The 24,086-nt window shown below is 42.5% G+C and overlaps 1 protein-coding gene across 1 annotated transcript in view; it reads left to right on the plus strand.

Annotated features, from left to right (window-relative positions):
- LOC127415120 (anthrax toxin receptor 1-like) overlaps positions 1-24,086 on the plus strand; it is a 115,709-nt gene that overhangs the window by 43,482 nt on the left and 48,141 nt on the right. Inside the window, exons 11-14 of the mRNA XM_051653689.1 lie at positions 1,062-1,131; positions 1,229-1,307; positions 3,287-3,382; positions 14,283-14,324. Of these exons, the coding sequence (XP_051509649.1) occupies positions 1,062-1,131; positions 1,229-1,307; positions 3,287-3,382; positions 14,283-14,324 (287 nt within the window). The remainder of the gene's footprint in view (positions 1-1,061; positions 1,132-1,228; positions 1,308-3,286; positions 3,383-14,282; positions 14,325-24,086) is intronic.

Genomic DNA, 24,086 nt, shown 5'->3' on the forward strand with positions numbered 1-24,086 from the left:
GATTAAAATGTGTGTTAGCTTAACTAATAGAGCATTGCAAGAGTCCAAAAGAGCATGTGAGTCGATACGTGAGCAAAACATTGTCAAAGAAGCAAGAACCAATAAATTATATGGCTGCTTCAGAAATTGCTTTTTCATATCAAACTTGGCTTTTTATGACACCTTCGGTTAGGTTTAAGGTTTAGGGTAGGGAGGTCGGTTTTGTTGATTTTAAACATAATAGAACATTAACCTTAAAATCCTCATATGTTTAGGAGAATATTTAACTCGCTTTTAGCGCCACACAGTGGACATTTCACCTCAGAACTGCAGCTATACATGTATGGTATCATGTAATATTATTTTGCAAAAATGTTGCCACGGTCATGTAATTTTCATGAGATCAGGCAGAATAAAGCGTTCAAAAGGCATTGCTGGTTGGCCAGGAACAATCTTTTCTCATTTCAGTGTTAATTTTAAATAGTGGCAATAGTCACTGGCACACATTCAAGCACTGCTCATCTATTTGAAGTCATCATTACATCTGTAGAGGCTTTCCATGTGTTGGACCTGTGCCGGCCTCTCAGCTTGAGGCCCCTGACAGTCAGAGGCCCCAGGGCGCTGCCTCAATTGGCTCAGTCCATAATCCGTCTGTGCACAAGTAGATCCATCTCTCCACACCACTCTGCATATTCTTCCTTTTTCAGTCTGATCTTTCAGGGCCACCATAGGTTAAGTGCCTTTTTCAAAAGCATAACGGTGAAGGCTTATTGCTCATTCCCAGCCATGAGCATTATCCACTACACCTTATGACCCACAGAAGCTGCACATGTCTAATGGAGTTTGAACATTAAAATCCAGGGTGATGAAATTAAATGGAAAAGATCCCTTTAAGTCTTTTTTTAAAAACTGCAGCTTTTTTTAGTTCAACTAGGCTTTTATTCAGTATGGAATAAAAACAAAAGAATATACTGTAACTACAAGGTTTTCAAACATCTTGCACTCTTGAGTGCAGTATTTTCCATATTTGGAGTTTGAACTGTAATCATACAACATATATTTTCTCTTTTTTTTTTTTTTAGTGGTGAAGCCATTAATAGTAGAGGACACGTACCTGCTATGTCCAGCTCCTGTTCTTCAAGAGGAGGGAACGTAAGTTTCCCCCCAAAAATAGTGCTGATCAGAAGATATTAATTGTGGGTGTACTCAGTAAGATACTTCAAGCAGTGCTTTTTAATGTGTATTGCAGGGCTGCCTCTCTTTACGTCAGCATGAATGAAGGCCTGAGTTTTATCTCTAGTTCTGTTACCATCACCACTGTAAGCTGTGTAAGTATTATTCTAAATCCATTTTCATTCTTTATTACTTGTGTTTTGGCATATGACATAACTGCTAAAAAGACAAGTTTAGACCAACATGGAAATTCAAGCTGCTTTTTGCTGGGTAGTACTGGTTTACTGCCGCCCTTATGAAAATTGAGAGTTCATGGCAAATTTGCAGCAAACTTGCAGCAAATTGTCCAATGTTGCCAAACGTTTGCTGGAAGTTCACCATTACCGGTGAAAAGCTGCAAACTTGTGGCAAACATTTGCTGCAAATCAAAAGCTCATTTGCATGTGAAAATAATGAGCGACAAATTTGTGTCAAGTTTGCCGCTAGATTAGATTTTTTTGTAAGTGCGGTTTTCCAGTATAGCCATGCTATTCACTATAGCAAAACTTAGCTGGTGAGGCTGGTAGACCAGCATGATCTTCCTGGTGAAGCTAGCTTTACACACAAAATGTACATTACAGTAAATTACATTGACTTACATGTAATGTAATGTAGCTATGCATTGTTATCATGTTTTATCATGTAGCTATGTGTTGCTAGCATATTTTAGCATGTAGCTAAGCTTTGCTAGCATGTTGCTAACATGTTTTAACATGTATCTAGGGGTTGTTAGCATGTTGCTAGGCATTGCTAACATATTTTAGCATGTAGCTAGGCATTGCTAACATATTTCTAGAATGTTTTAGCATGTAGCTAGGTGTTTCTAGCATGTTGCTAGACATTGCTAACATGTTTTTCCTTACAAAAATTGAGAATTCATGGCAAATTTGCTGTAAACTTTCCGCAAACCCGCCACTGATTATTTTCGCAGGCAAATGAGCTTTGCAAAAAACTTCCAAAGGTTTGCTGCAGGTTCACCACTACCGGTGAAGACCTGCAAACTTCTGGAAAACATTTGTGGTAAATCACAAGCTCATTTGCATGTGAAAATAATGATGGCTAGTTTGCATGTAGCTAGGCACTGCTAACATGTTGTTAACTTGTTTTAGCTAGATGCAACTAGTTGTTACTAGCATGTTGCTAGGCATTGCTAGCATTTTGTTTGGCATTGTTAGCATGTTTAGCACAGTAATTACATTAAACACAATAACATATTAACCCTTACAAAAATAAAGAGTTCATGGCAAATTTGCCGCAAACATACCGCAAATTCGCCACTGATAATTTTCACATGCAAATGAGCTTTGCAGCAAACTTGCGGCAAATCTCCCATTGTTGCCAAAGGTTTGCTTGTGTTGCACCACTAGTGGTGAAGAGCTGCAAACTTCTGGCAAACATTTGTGGCGAATCACAAGCTCATTTGCATGTGAAAATAATTTGCGGTAAATTTGTGGCAAGTTTGCGGCTAGTTCAGACTTTTTGTTAGGGAAACAATACATTTGGCAGACAATTTTATTCAAAGCAACTTAAAGTACATTGAAGGTATATATTTTATTAGTATGTTTTTTTTTTTTTTTTCTTCCTGGGAATCAAACCCATGGCCTTGGGATTATTTGCAATATGCTCTACTAGTCAAGCTACAGTAGAACATCCTGTATGCAAGTGACTATTACAGTATGTTATGAAGCCAAAAATGTGTTAAAGGAATGTAATAACAGGTTCCATGGATTGCAGGAATTTCTAATGCCTGTAAAGCTGTACCAGTCCTAGCTCTTTATATAAGCATAATAAGTTTCCCACCAGCCAAATCCAAATGTCATTTAAAAGGCAATAGCTAATGAGATCTCCCTGTAAGATCTTGTAACTTAGATAATAACCTCATTTAATAACCATCCCCACCAGCATGCATAATCTGTTGTTTTCAAAGCTTGCACTCTTGCAACGGACCATTGTTTGATTTGGAGACTAAAGGATTGACATCACTGTATTGTTTCATTTAATTTTCCAAGTAATGTTTCTGTATGTCACTTGCGTTTGAACTGTTTTGTCATAACAAAAATTGTAGTGAGTAATGTTCTTTCGCTCCTCCCTGCAGTCTGATGGTACGATCCTGGCCATAGCACTACTAATTGTGTTGTTACTACTGATTCTGGCCCTCCTATGGTGGTTTTGGCCTCTCTGCTGCACTGTGGTGAGTCTTGTGTACTAGTGTGCTTCATTTTCTAAACTAACTGAAGTGCTGCCACAATATTGCTTACACGCAGACATGAACACAATCTTTACTTGCAGAATACCACAGAAAACTGAGTTTCCCAACCTTAAACCTGGTCAAATTGGAAAAATGTAACTCGAGTATAAATCACTGCAAGTTTTCAAGACCACTAGTGGCGCTAAAATCGATACGATATTTACTCCTTAAAGAGTTGATTCACCCAAAAATGAAACTTCTCTCATCATTTACTCACCCTCATGCCATCCCAGGTGTGTATGACTTTTGTTCTTCATCAGAACACATTTGAAGAAAAATAAAAAATTATTTTAGCTCAGTAGGTCCTTAAAATGCAAGTGGATGGTGATCCGACCTTTGAAGCTCCAAAAAGAACAGACAGTCAGCATAAACGTCATCAATACGACTCCACTGGTTAAATAAATGTCGTCTTAAACGAAACGATCGCTTTTGCTGTGAAAAAGATCAATATTTAAGTACTTTTTAACGACAAATCATTGCTTCCGGTCAGCAGCAGAACGCGTGTGTGACATTATCGCGTTTGCATGTTCACGCGAGAACAGACGCACGTGTGACACACACGGAAGAGCAGCGCTATTTACAACTAAGTAGGAGGAACGCTGTACAGACACTTCTGTGGTTGTATCTGTTTGCTTACTCACAATGGGGTGTTTGTGTGCTCATCCTGATGTCTCAACTAAGAGAAAAACATGAGATTAGATCCATAACATGCCAACGTGAATACATCACACGAGACGGCGTGAACTCCGCCCTTTCGTGAAGTGTTGGTTTATAGTTAAAAAGTAATTAAATATTGATCTTTTCAAAGTAAAAGCGATCGTTTTGCTTTAGAAGACAATAATTTAACCAGTGGAGTCATATAGATAACGTTTATGCTGACTGTCTGTTCTCTTTGGAGCTTCAAAGGTTGTGTCATCATCCACTTGCATTTTAAGGACCTACTGAGCTAGATATTTCTCAATTTTTCTTCAAATGTGTTCTGATGAAGAAAATTAATGCACACCTGGGATGGCATGTGGGTGAGAAAATGATTTTTGGGTGAACTATCCCTTTAAGACAAATCAACCAACAAACACTCTCAAATCATTTTGTACAAAAACGTATGACTTTTACTACCATTGAAGAAACACAAAACAACCAATGTGATTTCAAATAAATAAAATCCTGTATTTTTTTTTTTTTTGCCAGCTTGCTTTATAAGAATTTATTTTATGATAGTAAATGTGTGCCTATGCAGACTTGAATTTTGGATTTAAAATTAAAATCCTGGTAGCGATAGAGGTCGGGATTTAGAAAACTGTGTTGCTGTTGGTTGTGTAAAGAAAGTTTCAACATAAAGGCTGAGAAATTAGCAGGTCATTCTCACAAAATAAACCTTGACAGGGTGGTCAGAATTGTATCATCCCGAAGGGGTTTATTTTGTGATAATGATTGGCTGACTGTACAGGTGCATCTCAATAAATTAGAATGTCATGGAAAAGTTCATTTATTTCAGTAATTCAACTCAAATTGTGAAACTCGTGTATTAAATAAATTCAGTGCACACAGACTGAAGTAGTTTAAGTCTTTGGTTCTTTTAATTGTGATGATTTTGGCTCACATTTAACAAAAACCCACCAATTCACTATCTCAACAAATTAGAATACATCATAAGACCAATACAAAAAAACATTTTTAGTGAATTGTTGGCCTTCTGGAAAGTATGTTCATTTACTGTATATGTACTCAATACTTGGTAGGGGCTCCTTTTGCTTTAATTACTGCCTCAGTTCGGCGTGGCATGGAGGTGATCAGTTTGTGGCACTGCTGAGGTGGTATGGAAGCCCAGGTTTCTTTGACAGTGGCCTTCAGCTCATCTGCATTTTTTGGTCTCTTGTTTCTCATTTTCCTCTTGACAATACCCCGTAGATTCTCTATGGGGTTCAGGTCTGGTGAGTTTGCTGGCCAGTCAAGCACACCAACACCATGGTCATTTAACCAACTTTTGGTGCTTTTGGCAGTGTGGGCAGGTGCCAAATCCTGCTGGAAAATGAAATCAGCATCTTTAAAAAGCTGGTCAGCAGAAGGAAGCATGAAGTGCTCCAAAATTTCTTGGTAAACGGGTGCAGTGACTTTTGTTTTCAAAAAACACAATTGACCAACACCAGCAGATGACATTGCACCCCAAAACTCAAAACTTAACACTGGACTTCAAGCAACTTGGGTTATGAGCTTCTCCACCCTTCCTCCAGACTCTAGGACCTTGGTTTCCAAATGAAATACAAATCTTGCTCTCATCTGAAAAGAGGACTTTGGACCACTGGGCAACAGTCCAGTTCTTCTTCTCCTTAGCCCAGGTAAGACACCTCTGACATTGTCTGTGGTTCAGGAGTGGCTTAACAAGAGGAATACGACAACTGTAGCCAAATTCCTTGACACTTCTGTGTGTGGTGGCTCTTGATGCCTTGACCCCAGCCTCAGTCCATTCCTTGTGAAGTTTACCCAAATTCTTGAATCGATTTTGCTTGACAATCCTCATACGGCTGCGGTTCTCTCGGTTGGTTGTGCATCTTTTTCTTCCACACTTTTTCCTTCCACTCAACTTTCTGTTTACATGCTTGGATACAGCACTCTGTGAACAGCCAGCTTCTTTGGCAATGAATGTTTGTGGCTTACCCTCCTTGTGAAGGGTGTCAATGATTGTCTTCTGGACAACTGTCAGATCAGCAGTCTTCCCCATGATTGTGTAGCCTAGTGAACCAAACTGAGAGACCATTTTGAAGGCTCAGGAAACCTTTGCAGGTGTTTTGAATTGATTAGCTGATTGGCGTGTCACCATATTCTAATTTTTTGAGATAGTGAATTGGTGGGTTTTTGTTAAATGTGAGCCAAAATCATCACAATTAAAAGAACCAAAGACTTAAACTACTTCAGTCTGTGTGCATTGAATTTATTTAATACACGAGTTTCACAATTTGAGTTGAATTACTGAAATAAATGAACTTTTCCAAGACATTCTAATTTATTGAGATGCACCTGTATTGCATGGCTACTTTACAAATAAATAAATACATGGACATGAAATTTTGATTTGTGTTGAAAATATTGTATTATGTACAAAAAAAAAAAAAAAGAAAGTGATATGAGAGACATTTAACTAGCACACCTGGGAAATCGATTCCCTGGGACAACGGTCAATTAGCAGTCAATATACAAAAATATCTGACTGCAGAATGCCACAATTGACCAATCAGAATCAAGTATTCCCGAGAGAGATGTAATAATATGGGTTTAACCGGTCATTTAAACTGGTCACCAGCTGAACCTGCAGGTCTTTTGTTTTCAGAATAGAAAGAGTTACTGAAGGTACAGTCAACATAATTCCAAGAGGACATGTCTTTGCTTACACTGCTTGAGACACAAACCTACTTTCTCCAAATTTCTGAGGGACATCTAATAACTCATTTTGTCAGGGAGGTTCGACTGAGGAATTTCTGAGGAACTGGACATGTGGAATTTGTCTGGAAAGGCACAACAGGAAAAGAGAAGAAATGAGTCATTCTCATGTTGGAAGAGCTTAGCTCGATGTGGAGTGAAGTTAAAGGAAGGCTAGATGAAACCATGCTAAATTCATGCTCAACTGTGATCAGTTTCCATAGAAACCAGCTGTTGGCCATTATAGACTAAATTAGCATTAGCTTAATTCTATGTTTAGTTAGCTTAGTTTTATTTATTAACATAAAGTCTTTAAGAATTTGAAAACTATACATTTTGGTCAAGTTCTAAGTTGCCTGGCAAATACCTTACAAAACATCTTGAAAAAGAAAATGTAAAAAAAGTCTTGTCTGTTTTTACAAGCTAATTATTTCCATCTGCTGCTTTAACCCTGTTAGCTAACTTTAATGCAGCATGGTGTAGGAAAGCTATCAACCCAATCTCATGAAATGTCATACATAATTTACGAGTTGGCTATTTCGCATGGTCTCGCACAATGTTGTTCGCATAAACTCGAATGTCTTCACCTGCAAACAGGGTTGGGGAGTAACGAAATACATGTAACGGGAATACGTATTTAAAATACAAAATATAAGTTACCACTACAGTTACAATTTAAATCATTGGTATGTAGAATACATTTACATTCAAAAAGTATATTGATTATTGAAGAGATTAATTTGCATTTTATTGTCAGTTGTTTCATTTAATATTTAGTCCTTTCAGATGGAAAACATATATACATATAAATGATGCTATTCAAAGTGCATTTGAACAGCGGTGAAACACTTTCTTATGATGTGTTACATTCATATGAGCAGACAGAGAAGTAAGTTTGAAGTAAGTTTGGAGCAGAAGAAATATAAATAAACCTTGTTTAAATTGTCAGATTTACACTAAGCTAAAATGCTATTTCTAGCCATTTAACATGCACATGTTACCAGGCACAATCCAAATTTTTTTTTTATCAAGAAAATTCACGTTGGATCATAATTTCATTTTTTCTAGTAAGACCTTTGATATTAGGGCAAAAATCATATTTTTGATAATAATTTTTGTATTGTTTTCCTGTAAAAATATCTAAAAATCATTAAGATACATTTGATGTATCTTATTTTAGAAACAACACTGCATATGATATTTAGGTTTTTCAGAGAATATATTTTTAACATGTGTATTTTATCTTACTGTACTGGCAGAGTTTTTAAAGTCAAAACAAGTGAAAAAATCTACCAGTGCTGAAGAAGTAATCCAAAGTATTTAGAATACATTACTGACCTTGAGTAATCTAATGGAATACGTTACAAATTACATTTTACAGCGTGTATTCTGTAATCTGTAGTGGAATACATTTCAAAAGTAACCCTCCCAACCCTGCCTGCAAATTCCTGGATGTCTAATGCGGAAGCGTGAGTTCCGCGCACGAGGCGTTAAGCACATACTTATTAATATTATGCCCAAACCCCTTATCTAAACTTAACCAATCAGTAGAGTGTGTAAACATGATAGGAAGCTGCTGTGTGTGACAGAAGCAAGTAATTGTCACGTATTAGATGGAAACGATGTCCAGCTACGTCATTGGCTTTAGTGAAAGTCGTTGGAATTCAAACGAGTGCAATCGCACGATACATACAAATTAGCCAAATTTAGAAAAGTCGTACGAAACCTGATGATTTCGCCGTGAGAATGTGTTGAAAGCTATCCTGTTATTACCATGGTAAAATACAATTGTGATTTGACCTTTGAAATAACAAGGAAGAATAGTGTCCAAAGTTTTCAATTTCATGAATATCCTTTGATTGCCAAGTAGCCTAATGCTAATGTTTAAAGTAGCCTAATGCTAATGTTTTACCCAAGGGGCACTGCAAGTGAGTGATGTGAGGATGTGAGCTTCATTCATTATAATGAGGCAAGGGAACATTAAAAATATAATTTGCTGACATATAGATGAAACACTAGCTTAAAAAAGTGCTAAGTCCTCTTGGGAAGTTCCTGCTTACAAGTTTGGAAACTGTTATTACGATTTGATGTGCATTCAGGTCATTTCTGAAGGAATAAAATAGACACATAAGGAAGTTGCATCATATTTCTCTTTTACATTTCAACAAAGACAAGAAACCTTTTAGCACTAGTACAACAAAAAGAAGACCAAAAGATGCACCATATACAGTATGTTTATTTATGTATTATATTAATTAATATAATTTAATATATTAGTTCATTTGTTTTATGTATATTAGCATTCTCCTGCTATCACAGAGAATGATGTGAAATTTAGTTTTGTCGCACAAGAGTTTCACCACATAATGCGACTGAACGTGTAGTATTTTCTGCTTATCAAAAGCTTTACCTTAAATTTTCAACAACAAGGTTGTGCGTTATGTCCAAAAACTTATTTCATGTTATGATTCATTTTAATTCATGGTAACGTATATTAAATGATATAGTGGTTAATGCTGGAAATTGCTCTATTAGCCATATGATAATACTCATATGCACATGGCAAGATTGGGGGATCCCTTCGAGAAATTTGACTCAAGATGGCGCCGAGTATGGCTGCTGCGTTGCGAGCTCCGACACAACATAGCAATGTTTTGTTTGTTTTGTTTACAATTCTTATGTTTTTTGTCTTGGATGTTGTCTGCCTTATTGTCTACGACAGACAAACACTTTTGGACATTGGTTCAGCGATCTCACACCGAAAACCGGACTTCACATTCCTCAATGCTGACCCGCTGTTTACAAACACGCAAGCGGAGCCCTTTGTCTGGGCAGCACGGCCGCGGAAACGCAGGAGGAAAAGGGGAAACAGAGCCGGCGTTCTCATCAGAGTAAGACGCCGCGCAAATCGACCCCCGCTACCCACTATTCTACTGGCAAATGTTCAGTCTCTGGATAACAAGCTCTGCGAGCTGAAAGCGTGGATATCTTTCCAACGAGAGACGAGGGACTGCTGCATTATCTGCCTAACAGAAACTTGGATGTCTGCAGAGATTCCAGACTCAGCCATTGAACCCGCGGGGTTCTCCATGCAACGAGCGGACAGAGCGAAAGACCTCTCAGGTAAAACTAGAGGAGGTGGTGTATGTTTTATGATCAACAAATCCTGGTGTGATCAGAGGAACGTACATTCCATCAAGTCTTTCTGTTCTCCTGATCTGGAATTTCTTATGCTTCTGTGTCGACCATTCTGGCTACCGAGGGAATTCACAGCGGTCATTATCACTGCTGTGTACATTCCCCCACAAGCCGACACAGACCGGGCACTCAAGGAACTGTATGGGAGTATAAGTGAGCAAGAAACCGCGCACCTTGAGGCTGCGTTCATTGTGACCGGGGACTTTAATAAAGCCAGTTTAAAATCAGTCGCACCAAAATATCACCAGCACATTAGTTTCAACACATGAGGGGACCGGGTTTTGGATCATTGCTACTCTCCGTTCCAGGATGGCTACAAATCCCTCCCCCGCCCACCATTTGGCAAATCGGACCACTCTTCCATTCAGCTTCTGCCCGCTTACAGGCAGAAACTGAAACAGGAAGCACCCACCCTCAGAACGATCCAGTGCTGGTCGGACCAATCAGACTCTATGCTACAAGACTGTTTTGATCACACGGACTGGGAGATGTTCCGGTCCACCTCTGATGACGACATCGAGCTTTACGCTGATAGCGTAATGTGTTTCATCAGAACGTGCGTAGAGGAAGTGATTCTGACCAGAACTGTACGAATCTATCTGAATCAGAAGCCGTGGATCAATAGCGATGTTCGCGCGGCACTTAATGCGCGGACCTCCGCTTTTAATTCCGGGAACGCGGAGGAGCATAAACAAGCCAGTTATGCCCTCCGAAAAACTATCAAAACAGCAAAACGCCAGTACAGGGACAAGATTGAAGGACAGTTTAACACCACCAACTCTAGAAGCATGTGGCAGGGAATTAAAATCATCACGGACTTTAAAGGGAATAAAAACTCCGCCATGAACACCGCTGCCTCTCTACCGGATGAGCTAAATACTTTTTATGCTCGTTTCGAGGGAAATAACACAACCCTCGCGGAGAGAGCTCTCGCGGCTGAAGCTACAGAGGTCAGTTCACTCTCCGTCTCTGTAGCGGATGTAACCCGATCCTTCCAACGGGTGAATATCCGCAAAGCCGCGGGCCCAGATGGCATTCCGGGCCGCGTCATCAGAGCGTGCGCGAACCAGCTGGCTGGTGTTTTTACGGACATTTTCAACCTTTCCCTCTCTTTGTCTGTAGTCCCCACATGCTTTAAAACATCCACCATTGTGCCTGTTCCAAAACAATCAAAAATAACTTGTTTAAATGACTGGCGTCCTGTTGCTCTGACCCCCATCATCAGCAAATGTTTTGAGAGACTAATAAGAGATTACATCTGCTCTGTCTTGCCACTCAATCTTGATCCGCTGCAGTTTGCTTACCGCAACAACTGCTCCACTGATGATGCCATTGCATCTACAATACACACTGCTCTCTCCCACCTGGAAAAAAAGAACACTTAAGTGAGAATGTTGTTTGTAGACTACAGCTCAGCATTCAACACCATAGTGCCCTCCAAGCTAGATGAGAAACTCTGGGCTCTGGGCTTAAACAGCTCGCTGTGCAGCTGGATCCTGGACTTCCTGTCAAGCAGACGCCAGGTGGTTAGAATAGGCAGCAACATCTCCTCATCACTGATCCTCAACACTGGAGCCCCACAGGGCTGTGTTCTCAGCCCACTACTGTATTCCTTGTACACACATGACTGTGTGGCAGCACATAGCTCCAATGCCATCATTAAGTTTGCTGATGACACGACGGTGGTAGGTCTGATCACTGACAATGATGAAACAGCCTACAGAGAGGAGGTGCACACTCTGACACACTGGTGTCAGGAGCACAACCTCTCCCTCAACGTCAGTAAGACAAAGGAGCTTGTGGTGGACTTCAGAAGAAAAGACAGAGAACACAGTCCCATCACCATCAATGGAGCACCAGTGGAGAGAGTCAGCAGCTTCAAGTTCCTGGGTGTCCACATCACTGAGGAACTCACATGGTCCATCCACACTGAAGTCGTTGTGAAGAAGGCTCATCAGCGCCTCTTCTCCCTGAGACGGCTGAGGAAGTTTGGAATGAAACGCCACATCCTCACACGGTTCTACACCTGCACTGTGGAGAGCATCCTGATTGGCTGTATCTCCGCCTGGTACGGCAATAGCACCGCCCACAACCGCAAAGCACTGCAAAGGGTGGTGCGAACTGCCAAACACATCATCGGAGGTGAGCTTCCCTCCCTCCAGGAAATATACACAAGGCGGTGTGTGAAAAAAGCTCAGAGGATCATCAGAGACTCCAGCCACCCGAGCCATGGGCTGTTCTCACTGCTACCATCAGGTAGGCGGTATCGCAGCATCAGGACCCGCACCAGCCGACTCCATGATAGCTTCTTCCCCCAAGCAATCAGACTTCTGAACTCTTGATCTCTCATGATCAATATACATCAGCACTGCACTTTATTACCCTTACTCTTATATCTCACACCGGACTGTCATAAATTATATTATTATTATTATTATATTATGTCTCTCTTAACAACTGACTATCAACCGACAGCCTGAATGTCAATACAGTACAATACTGTACATTCTATATATATATATATATATATATATATATATATATATATATATACTTTTTTATTTTATTTTTTTTATGTATTTTAAATTTTAATTTCTATTGAATAATGTGTAATGTGTATATAGTAAAAAACAAAAACAAAAACAGCGTATTGTATACTGTACAGTGTATGTTATTATTTGTATATTGTTGAGTGTAATTATGTGTATAACAGATGTTTAAATTGTGTTGTGTTAATTTGATGTTATTGTAAATTGGTATATGTCTCATCACTGTCACGACTGCTATGTTGATTGGAACTGCACCCAAGAATTTCACACACCATTGCACTTGTGTATATGGCTGTGTGACAATAAAGTGATTTGATTTGATTTGATTTTTTTTTATATAATACTTATATGCACATGGCAAGATTGGGGGATCCCTTCGAGAAATTTGACGCTTTAATATGGGACAATAGGTGTCTGTGGGAAGTCTTCATTTAGGTCAAAATATGGGACACACACAAAAAATCTAGAAATCTGACAAACTTGCTGCAAATGTCCCTCTCATTATTTTCACATGCAAATGAGCTTGCAGTTCGCCGCAAATGTTTACCAGAAGTTTGCAGCTCTTCACCGGTAATGGTGAACCTACTGCAAACCTTTGGCGACAATGAAGAGTTTGCCTCAAAGCTCATTTGCATGTGAAAATAATGAGTGGTGAATTTGCAGCAAGTTTGCCAGAATTCTCGATTTTTGTAAGGGCAGGTGGCAATCCTAGAGCACGCCTGTAACTGCACATCATTTGATTTATATACTGTATAAATGAGGCAAGTTGCAATGCTGCTTGTCAACAGTAAACAGCTAAACTTTGATTAGCGTTATGCCAACAACAATGTATTCCTTGTCTTGACATGTTTGGGAAAGTCCCCCTCTTTGTCAGTGCTGCACGTTATATACTGTAATACCAGCGCCCAGTCCTTATCAACAGCACATAAAATGCATGCAAGCTATTGTGTAGAGTTAACAATCACAACCTATAATGATCAATATCAATTAATTCCCACCAAAATTCCTTAACTGGCATGTCTCCAACTCAGAAAGTCAGGGCTCCCAATGTTTTCCAATGGTAATTATGACATTGTGCTGGCATTCATGGGTGCTCATCTCATAAATTCAATCATTAATAACTTGAAGGCAGTATAAGACCACAGAAAAGTAAAAGTAAAAATTTGCCCTTCAATCCAATTCCAAACTTAAATAAGAGATGACATGATTTCTAAACTATGACGTTTTTAATGTCTTTATTCTTCCAATGCTTTTCACATGATTCTCAGAATTCGAGATGAGTTTGAAAACAAAAACAAATCAGAAAGACCACATGTGCTCTTTCACAATTGTATTGCTTGTGGGTTAGCTCAGACTCTCCTTCTACATCTTTCTTTTTTCACACTCTTTGCCATCCTACGGTACCTTTCAGCTTAACGTATCTGGCCTCCAGATTTTTAGGTCATTTAAACTTGCTTGTAAACACACTGAAAAAGGGAGGGGTGTGCAATTCCTAAGCCATGTGTTTTTGTGTAACCTGATTTTCTGGCACACATTGAAAATATTACTTGGGTCCTTTGACAAATAAGTCGAAGAAAATAACAGTTTTTTTAACTTCGGAGAGCATGTGGTCTGACATGCTAGCATGAGTGGCTTATGTATTTATCTTTTCATCCTCTCTCTCTCTCTCTCTCTTTCTGTAGATTATCCATGAACCTCCACCTCCAATAGTAGAAGACAGTACGGTAAGAGATTTCTTAACCTTTGACTTTGATTGGTCTATTAAGGCACACATCAGAATCTAACTGGCGCTTGAAAAGTAAAGTTCTTTAAGGCAAACTTGGAATTTTGGTTTGACAAAGCTTGGCCTGAAAGTTTTAAACGGCTTTTAAAAGTTTTGACATTTAAAGGGTATTTAAACCTTATGTAGTTTAATATTTTGGCAATTTGAAAAGACACTTCAAGTTTAAATGTAAATTGTGTTGCAACTCTTTACGAATAGTGGTGAAACTTCAGCAAACCTTTGGCAACAATGAAGAGTTTACCGCAAAGCTCATTTGCATGTGAAAATAATGAGTTGCGAATTTGCGGCAAGTTTACGGAATTTTGTAAGGGCCTTTTTGCATTACTAAGCATTTGCTAAGTTTTTCTGATTGGTTGCTAGGGAACTTTTAACTGGTTGCTATATGGATGGATAGATAGAGAGAGATATAGAGAGGTAGCTATATTGTAGGCCTACTTTACTTTTGGAACACACAGAGTTTTCCAGAATACACTGCACGGTTTATGGTGAATTTCTCATTACACTTTTTTAGTTTGGATTAGGTTTAATCCATGTTTATGAAACATACCTTGAAACGTCCTGGTTACTTTCATAACCTCCATTCCCTGATGGAGGGAACGAGATGCTGTGTCGATGTAGTGACACTAGGGGTCACTCTTGGGAGACCCAAACACCTCTGCTTTTTTGAAAAAAGGCCAATGAGAATTGGCGAGTGGAATTTGCATGCCACTCCCCCGGACATATGGGTATAAAAGGAGCTGGTATGCAACCACTCATTCAGGTTTTGTGCTGAGGATCCAAGACCAGGTCCCGGCCATTTCAGCGGGTAGTTCAGTGTTGTGGCAAGAGGGACACAACGTCTCGTTCCCTCCATCAGGGAACGGAGGTTACGAAAGTAACCAGGACGTTCCCTATCTGTCACTCACTCGACATTGTGTCGATGTAGTGACAATAAGGGTGCTTATACAAAATGCCACAACTAGCTGAACTGTGTTACGTGAACTGGCGGTGTGTGTCGGGCAGACTGCTGTGTGCCTCATAGCCAGCGCACCAGGCCATCATGTAACCTCCCCCAACGCTCTTATGAGCGATGAACGGTCCATTAGGGACAAGTCGGCTGTCCAACTATAGGGACAGGCTAGCCCAGCCGAGGCCTCTTTTCCCTCTCTTTTCTCCCCAAAAAGAGTAGAATTTGTTAACTGACTGGGAGCCATAAGTGTCTGTGTCGGGGGGTGTCCCTCCCAAAGGGAAGACACTGCAGAGACCACAACCTGCCCAAAAGGGGGGGTATTTTGAGTGGAATACGTTACATGGTCTTACTGAGTCTTGTCGGAAGTATGTCATGTGGAGAGGTCCCATGGTAGGTCCTACCCGAAGGGGAGAATTTTCTACAGAGCATGGTGACCGAGGGCAGGGAAAAATTTTTGCGGAAGATATCACATGGGGTCGCCTTCGGGGAACCAGCACATGTGGAGCACCTACCTCAGTACAGGGGCTCGTTAGTGCATGTAATGGGCCGGTCAGCGAGTTTCTCCTCAAACTCAACTGCCAGAGGGCTAAGGAGGAAAGTCATCCAGGGATCACAGTCTGTGAACACAACTGGGTGTCAAGAGCGCACGTTTTCTCCTCAAGGGAGGGGAAAGGCGCTATACGCATGCAGTACACCCGGCCAGTTTGTCCCGGAACTTACCTGCTCGTGCCTGCCAATACACGGGACGAGACCGGCTCAACCCGGAGATTGTAGAACCTGGCAAAGGTGTTGGGTGTTGACCAGCTTGCTGCTCTACAGATGTCTGCCAAGGAGGTGCCACTGGCCAGGGCCCAGGAGGCCGCCACACTCCTGGTGGAGTGGGCTCATAACCCCACAGGGGGTGGCACGTCCTGAGCCTGATATGCCATCGTGATGGCGTCAATGACCCAGTGGGCGATCCTCTGTTTCGAGACAGCGCTTCCTTTCTGCTGTACACCAAAGCAAACAAAGAGCTGCTCGGAGCTTCTAAGGCTCTGCGTATGATCCAAATAGATGCGTAAAGCTCACACAGCAACGCCAAGGCTGGTTCTGCCTCCTCCTGGGGCAGCACTTGCAGGTTCACCACTTGATCCCTTAAAGGGGTTGTGGGAACCTTGGGCACATAGCCCGGACGGGGTCTCAGGATCACGTGAGATTAACCCGGACCAAACTCCAGGCATGATTCACTGAGAAAGAACGCCTGCAGGTCCCCTACCCTTTTGATGGAAGTGAGCGCAGTCAGAAGTGCAGTCTTCAAAGAGAGTGCCTTAAGCTCAGCTGACTCCAAGGGCTCAAAGGGAGCTCCCTGTAGACCCCGAAGGACTACAGAGAGGTCCCACGAGGGGACGAGGCACGGTCTAGAGGGATTCAACCTCCTAGGACCTCTCAGGAACCTGATGATCAAGTCGTGCTTCCCCAAATACTTACCATCTACTGCATCGTGATGAGCCGAAATGGTGGCTACATACACCTTCAGGGTGGAGGGGGACAGCCACCCCTCCAACCTCTCCTGCAGGAAGGAAAGCACTGATCCGACTGCACAACTCTGGGGGTCTTCGCATCGGGAAGAACACCACTTAGCAAACAGACACCACTTCAAGGCATACAGGCACCTCGTAAAGGGAGACCTAGCCTGAGTGATCATGTCTACCACCACAGGTGGTAGGCCACTTAGGTCTTCCACGTTCCGTCCAGGGGCCAGACATGGAGATTCCAGAGGTCTGGTCGCAGGTGCCAGATGGTGCCCGTCCCTGAGAAAGAAGGTCCTTCCTCAGGGGAATTCACCGGGGGGGGAGGGGGGTGGCTGTCACGAGGAGTGTGAGATCCGAGGACCATGTCTGGTCATACCAAAGCGGGCAGTGGGAGGCTTCCCGGGAAGCAAACAGGTCTACCTGTGCTCGACCGAATCGACTCCAAATCAGCTGGACCACCTGAGGGTGGAGTCACCACTCTCCCCTGAGGGTAACCTGACGTGACAGCGTGTCCGCTGCGGTGTTGAGGTCGCCCGGGATGTGAGTAGCTTGTAGCGACTTGAGGCGCTGCTGACTCCAGAGGAGGAGACGGTGGGCGATTTGTGACATGCAATGGGAGAGTAGACCGCCTTGGTGGTTGATGTACACTACCATCGCTGTGTTGTCCTTCCGGACCAACACGTGCTTGTCCTGGATCAACGGCCGAAACCTCCGCAGGGTGAGCAGAACTGCCAACAACTCTAGGCAGTTGATGTGCCAATGCAGCTGCGGGCCAGTTCAGGAGCTGGCGGCTGTGTGCCTGTTGTATACGGCGCCCTAGCCCATCTTGGAGGCATCTGTTGTAACCACGACGCTCCTGGAGACCTGCTCTAGGGGAACCCCTGCCCGTAGAAATGCAAGGTCAGTCCTTGGGCTGAAGAGGCAGTGACAGATCAGTGTGATGGCCACGCGATGTGTCCCATGGCACCATGCCCATCTCGGGACTCAAGTCTGAAGCCAGTGCTGAAGCGGTCTCATATGCATCAACCCAAGCATTGTGGCCACTGCTGAGGATGCCATATGCCCCAGGAGCCTCTGAAAAAGTTTCAGTGGAACCACTTTTATCCATCTGAACACCTTCAGACAGTTCAGCACTGACTGTGCGTGCTCATTCGTGAGGCACGCTGTCATCAAGACTGAGTCCAACTCCAAACCAAGAAAAGAGATGCTCTGAACCGGGGAGAGTTTGCTCTTTTCCCAGTTGACCTGAAGCCCCAGTCGGCTGAGGTGCCAGAGCACGAGTTCCCTGTGTGCGCACAGCAACTCTCGAGAGTGAGCTAGGATTAGCCAGTCGTCGAGATAGTTGAGGATGCAGATGCACACTTCCCTTAGCGGGGCAAGAGCTGCCTCTGCGACCTTCGTGAAGACATGAGGGGACAAGGACAGGCCGAAGGGGAGGACCTTGTACTGGTATGCCTGGCCTTCGAAGGCAAACCGCAGGAAGGGTCTGTGTTGAGGTAAGACCGAGACATGGAAGTACGCGTCCTTCAGGTCTACCACCGCGAAACAATTTTGATGCCAGACGCTCGCTAGAATGCGTTTTTGCATCAGCATCTTGAACGGGAGACTGTGCAAAGCCCAGTTCAGTACTCGCAGGTCCAGGATTGGTCGCAACCCATCGATCTCCGCATGCAAGGTAGCGGCGTTCTTGCCCTTCACCGTGGTGAAGCGGACGCCGCTGAACCTAGGCGGGCACCTGGCGAACTGAATCTCGTAGCCGAGTCGGACGGTCCGGGTCAGCCATCGCGACGGGTTGGAAAGCGCGAGCCAAGTGCCCAAACTTCAGGCGAAGGGGACCAAGGGAATGATCACGTCGGACGTACCAGCGGGTGGGGCCTCGTGGCGGGTGGATTTCGAGGTGCCACGTCAAGGGGATTAGAGCCCCGTGGCAGTACTGAATCCAGGGACATCAAAGCACTTACCTGGCTCCTATCGACCAACATAAGATTGGCCGAGGAGGGGGGAGGAGGAGTCTCGTCCCCGTAGTCCACCGGACCCAATCACGTGTGGGGGTGTTTTAGCCACAGCTGGGCGCACAGGGGCGGGGGGACCGCCGCTGGAGTGCCATACCTGCAAAGATGGAATGGTGGATGGTGGTCGTGATGACGGCCGTGCGCACCGGACATGTGACCCAGGGAACAAGAAAACCGCTCTTTTGTTGAATTTTTGTGTACCGCAGCCTCTTGGACATGTCTTGAGCCATGCCGGGGCAGGATGTGCTGTATGGCCTCCATCTGCTGCTTCACCACCGAGAACTGCTGGGCAAAGTCCTCGACAGTGTCGCTGAATAGGCCAACCTGGGAGACGGGGGCATCAAGGAACCGTGCATTGTCAGCCTCTTGCATCTCAACCAAGTTGAGCCAAAGGTGGTGCTCCTGGACCACCAGGGTGGACATCGCCTGCCCGAGAGACCGCGCCGTGACCTTCATTGCCTGGAGAGCGAGGTCGGTCGCCGAGTACAGTTCCTGCATCAATCCCGGGTCAGAACTACCCTCGTGCAGTTCTTTTAGCACCTTGGCTTGGTGTACTTGCAGGAAAGCCATGGCATGCAGGGCAGAGACGGCTTGCCAGCAGCACCACAGGCCCTAGCCGTCAGGGACGATGTAAACCTACAGGCCCTGGATGGGAGTTTCGGGTGCCCACACCAGGTGGCGGCGCTCTGCGGGCACAAGTGCACAGCGAGCGCCTTATCCACCTGGGGGTTTACCGAATACCCCCTGGCCGCTCAGCCATCGAGGGTAGCGAGAGTGGGGGAGCTGAAAGACCGGGGCCGGGCAGTAAAAGGTGCCTCCCACGATCTTGTCAGCTCCGCAAACCCAGGAACCAATCGTTGAGCCACGAGGGTTCAGAGGAGAGTGGAGGGTTCCACTCTAGCCCGACACTCGCAGCCGCCCGGGAAAGCATGTCCGTCATTTCCGCGTCGGCCTGGGACTGGGCGACCATTCCCGAAGGAGGAAGCCCAGTCGAAGCCTCTGCGTCCGACTGGACGAGCCCGCTCTCCGATGCTGCGCTCGATAACTCTTCTTCTTCCCGGGCTCCGAACGAGAGGTCGAACTCACCCTGAGATGAGCCGATGATCTCGTCCGAGCAGCTGACCGGGGCAAGCGAGCATGCTGGGGAATGGGAGGTCCATGGGGGGATACCCGGCGAAGGTGATCCCATTGAGGTCCCCAAATCGCCCCCAGTGCTAACCGGCACGGCCTCATACCCGTAGGTAGAAGGACCGAGGTGGGGAACCACTGTGGTGGCTTGCTTTCTTACGAATGCAAGCTGCGATTGCAACGTTGCTCACAAGGAGGACAAGACCCATCCACGAACAATGTCTCCGAGTGGGCAGTGCCCAGACACGTAAGACAGTGATCGTGGCCATCAGAAGTGGAGAGATAACGACCGCAACCAGGAATAACACACAAATGGATAGGCATCTTTAAAATGACGCTCCGTGTGTGCCGCTCTTTTAGAAAGAAAATATACTCTTTTTAGAATATACTCTTTTAGTTGTTTCTGCCGAAGTGCCCAGGGGCGTTCTCTGCACTCCACAGGTGCAGAGGGGGAGAAGCCGCTGAAATGAACCATAGAATCCAGCAGATGACGTGAATGAACTTCGCGGATGAATTCAGCTTCAATTAATAGAACCGCTCGGCTCCGAAGAGAAAATCTGAATGAGTGGTTGCATACCAGCTCCTTTTATACCCGTATAGCATGCAAATTCCACTGGCCAATTCTCATTGGCCTTTTTTCAAAAAAGCAGAGGTGTTTGGGGCTCCCAAGAGTGACCCCTAGTGTCACTACATCGACACAATGTTGAGTGAGTGACAGAAAGGGAACCGCAATGTGCCAGTCGTTATATTAAAACTAGAAGATGAACATTCACAGCAGCAATGAGAGAGTGAATGAAATTCAGCCTTTCCACAAGTACACTGTCTAACTTTGCTCTTGCTAGACCACACAACCAGAAACTGCTAATATTTTCCATAAAACACAGTTCCATAAATCTGGGAGAGATGGTTACACATTAATGCAAATTAAATTCAGTAAGACTATCCCATGTCAAAGAAACTTATTGTCAAACTCAAACTTCAGTTTGAAATGCCAAATGGCTATGTGCCTCTAAATAGTTTTGTGCTCGGGTACAAATGGTTATTATGGGGAGAAGAAAAATCATAAAAATGTTGTTCTTGAAAACAGGACCTGAATACCAGCTTCAGTTAATTTTTCTACCAAATATTTTACCTGATACATCAAATGGGTTTGGAAAAGCTTAATCTGAAATAGGTCCGAAAATTACTGATATTAGTGAATATTAGACCACTTTTTTAAATCCCCCAGACTTGTTTCAATAATAACAGTAAACAAAGTTGAGGGAACATAAAAAGCACCTCTTGGTTTCAGATTTGGGTGTGGAAATGCCATTTCTGGATATTATGATATTAGAAAATTTTCTAAGATGATATTTGGACATGTCTCTTGCAGAACCAAGCATTAACAAGGTCATCTGTTCTTTAAGTCCATTTGTTTGTATCAAATGTGCCGAATTTACATTTGTTATATTCGCTTTGGTAGTATTTTCACATGTATGTGGTCAATTTTCAAAACTCTAAGTATTAATATCACAACAGATTATAAAAAAATGTTCAGCCATTTCAGTATATCTTCAATTGACTAAGTGCAATACACAAAAGTTGCAAAGTAACATTTTTACCACACCAGACAGTAGCGGTTATAGCTTGTAGGGCACCCTGGGCGAAACCCGCTTCAACATGCCCCCAAAGTTGTTTGGGGGGGGTGTTGGTGGTCTGTGCTGTGGGTGCCTCATGCCGCCCCCCCGCAAGATGCCACCCTGGAGAACAGCCCATGCCTAAATCCACCACTGACACCAGATAAGTGTTTCATATCTACATATGCCTTTCACTGAAAACACCGTTCATAATGGTATTAGCATCAGACTTTTTATTTGCATCTTTGTTCATTTATTTGAACACATTTGACTATCATTACAATCAACTGATCTAAATGGTTAATTGGTGAATCATTTTGTATATCCATATCATTTTTAACTGGTTTAAATAATTTTTAGTGTTTGAAAAGTATTAACATCTACAGTAAAAGGATAACCAAACATAATGAATTTGTGTCTCAATATTGCCAATTTAATACAGTGTTGTGTGTAAATCAATTACAAAGTAATAATTTACAGTAATCTAATTACTTTTTAATAAAAAAGTAATGTAATGCATTACATTTCAAATTCTTGTAATCAGATTACAGTTACTGACTTTCAATTAATATACTGACTTTCAATTAATTTAATTACTTTTAAGTACATTATAGGGCTATGATTATTTGTAATATAATATTTATGTAGAGTACATGAATTATGACCCTGTAACAAGTCATTGTGAAGGATAAATGTGTGGTGCTGAGTGTATGACTTGTGTGTAACAAATATACCATTATTTTGAATTTGTTGAGCAGAAAAGTGTTTTCGGAAGTAATTAGTAATGTGATTACTTTTTTAACAAAGTAATTAGTAAAGTGATCTGATTACAATTTTAGAGAAGTAATTTGTAATTTGTAGTAGATTACTATTTTTTAGTAACTTACCCAACACTCTTTGTAACCACTATTGTTCACAGTATATACATTTAGAGCAGGGGTCGGCAACCTATGGCACACATACCAGCATTGGCACGCGGAGGGGTAATCACTGGCAATGGCAAGAGAGGAGTACACTATTTTATTTGTATAAATTCCACACCTGCATTCCAATCTACATCTTGATGTAATCCTTCCTCATGATCACACAGCATGTTTTCATGTGCTGAATGGGAGGCTAAACAAAAAGTTAAAATGTGACGAGACTGCAGTATACCAACAGACTCGTGCAGTACATGCAAGCCATTCGCGCATCACGAGCTGGCAGCACTTCACGTTTGGTTAATCGTGTGAGTAAACATACCTGCTTTGCTTCGGTCAGTCTGTGCGGATGACAGCCTATATTCCATGTTTAATTTGTTTCTTTTTGCTTTCAGAACAACACGTGATGTAATAAGGAAAACACCACTATTAATCCTTGAGATTTCCAACCCACTCCTTAAACCATGGTTACACTCAAAATTACATTAACCCTCTGGGGTCTGAGGGTGTTTTGGGCCCTGGAGAAGTTTTGACATGCCTTGACATTTGTGCTTTTTTCAGTTGCTTAAAAACATATTAATGGCTAAAGTCTGATAACACTGTATTCAGATCAAACTGGGCTACAATAATATGTGAGCAACATGTATGTACATGTTTGTATTTTTGAAAAAACAAAAATTTTAAGTCACTTAAAATTTTTACATTTTGTTCACAAGACTTTTGAGAACTTGATCTTGTAGCCTAGAGTTTTTGCTACAAAATGATGTGAAAACCATCCTGATCACTCATTCATACAAAACAATATAGTCATTTAACTTTTGTAAGACACTTTTACTGTTAGAAAGGCCATATGTGAGGAGGCCTGAATGATCATGAATATTGATGTTATTACCACCTGAGGAGACAAAGACCCCTCCCCTGAGAGAGAATGAATGTGAGGAGACTTAATGATTAAATGTATTGTCTGTAGCTTATTCACAAAATCAAGCTTAAGTTAAAAGAAGTAATCTGATTATACATTTTCTTTTGCACTGCGCACTTCATCAACCGGGCATATTTACAGCACATTTTATACATTTACACCCAAACAGATATTTGCGAGCACAAGCTTCATTGATGATAATGATTCATATGAATCTAAACATTCATATTATTTTTATATCATATTACATATCATATTGATGTCAAACAGCATACAATTTAAATACCTGCTTTAGCCGAAACAACATTTAAATGTAATTAAAACTTGCCTATTAGGACATATTTCAAATTTCAATACTCTGAATACTGGCTGGCAAGTCTGTAAATAGTCCAGCTAGTAAAGTATGTACATGTTTATATAAAATAGCATGTCAACTAATGTACATAAAACTAAATGACTTACTCATCCGAAATTGTATCCTCGGCTGGATCTTCTGAGGAAAATGTTAACTCTTCGTCACTATCCAGGACCATCTGAAGAGCTTCCTCACCTATGTAGCATGCCATCTTCCAAATGCCCAGGAAAGTGAATGAATATGATGATGAACTTGATGCTTTTTAAGGCATTGTTGGGGGCGTTTACCAT

Source organism: Myxocyprinus asiaticus, chromosome 24 (genome assembly GCF_019703515.2).
Source record: "Myxocyprinus asiaticus isolate MX2 ecotype Aquarium Trade chromosome 24, UBuf_Myxa_2, whole genome shotgun sequence".
NCBI lineage: Eukaryota > Metazoa > Chordata > Actinopteri > Cypriniformes > Catostomidae > Myxocyprinus > Myxocyprinus asiaticus.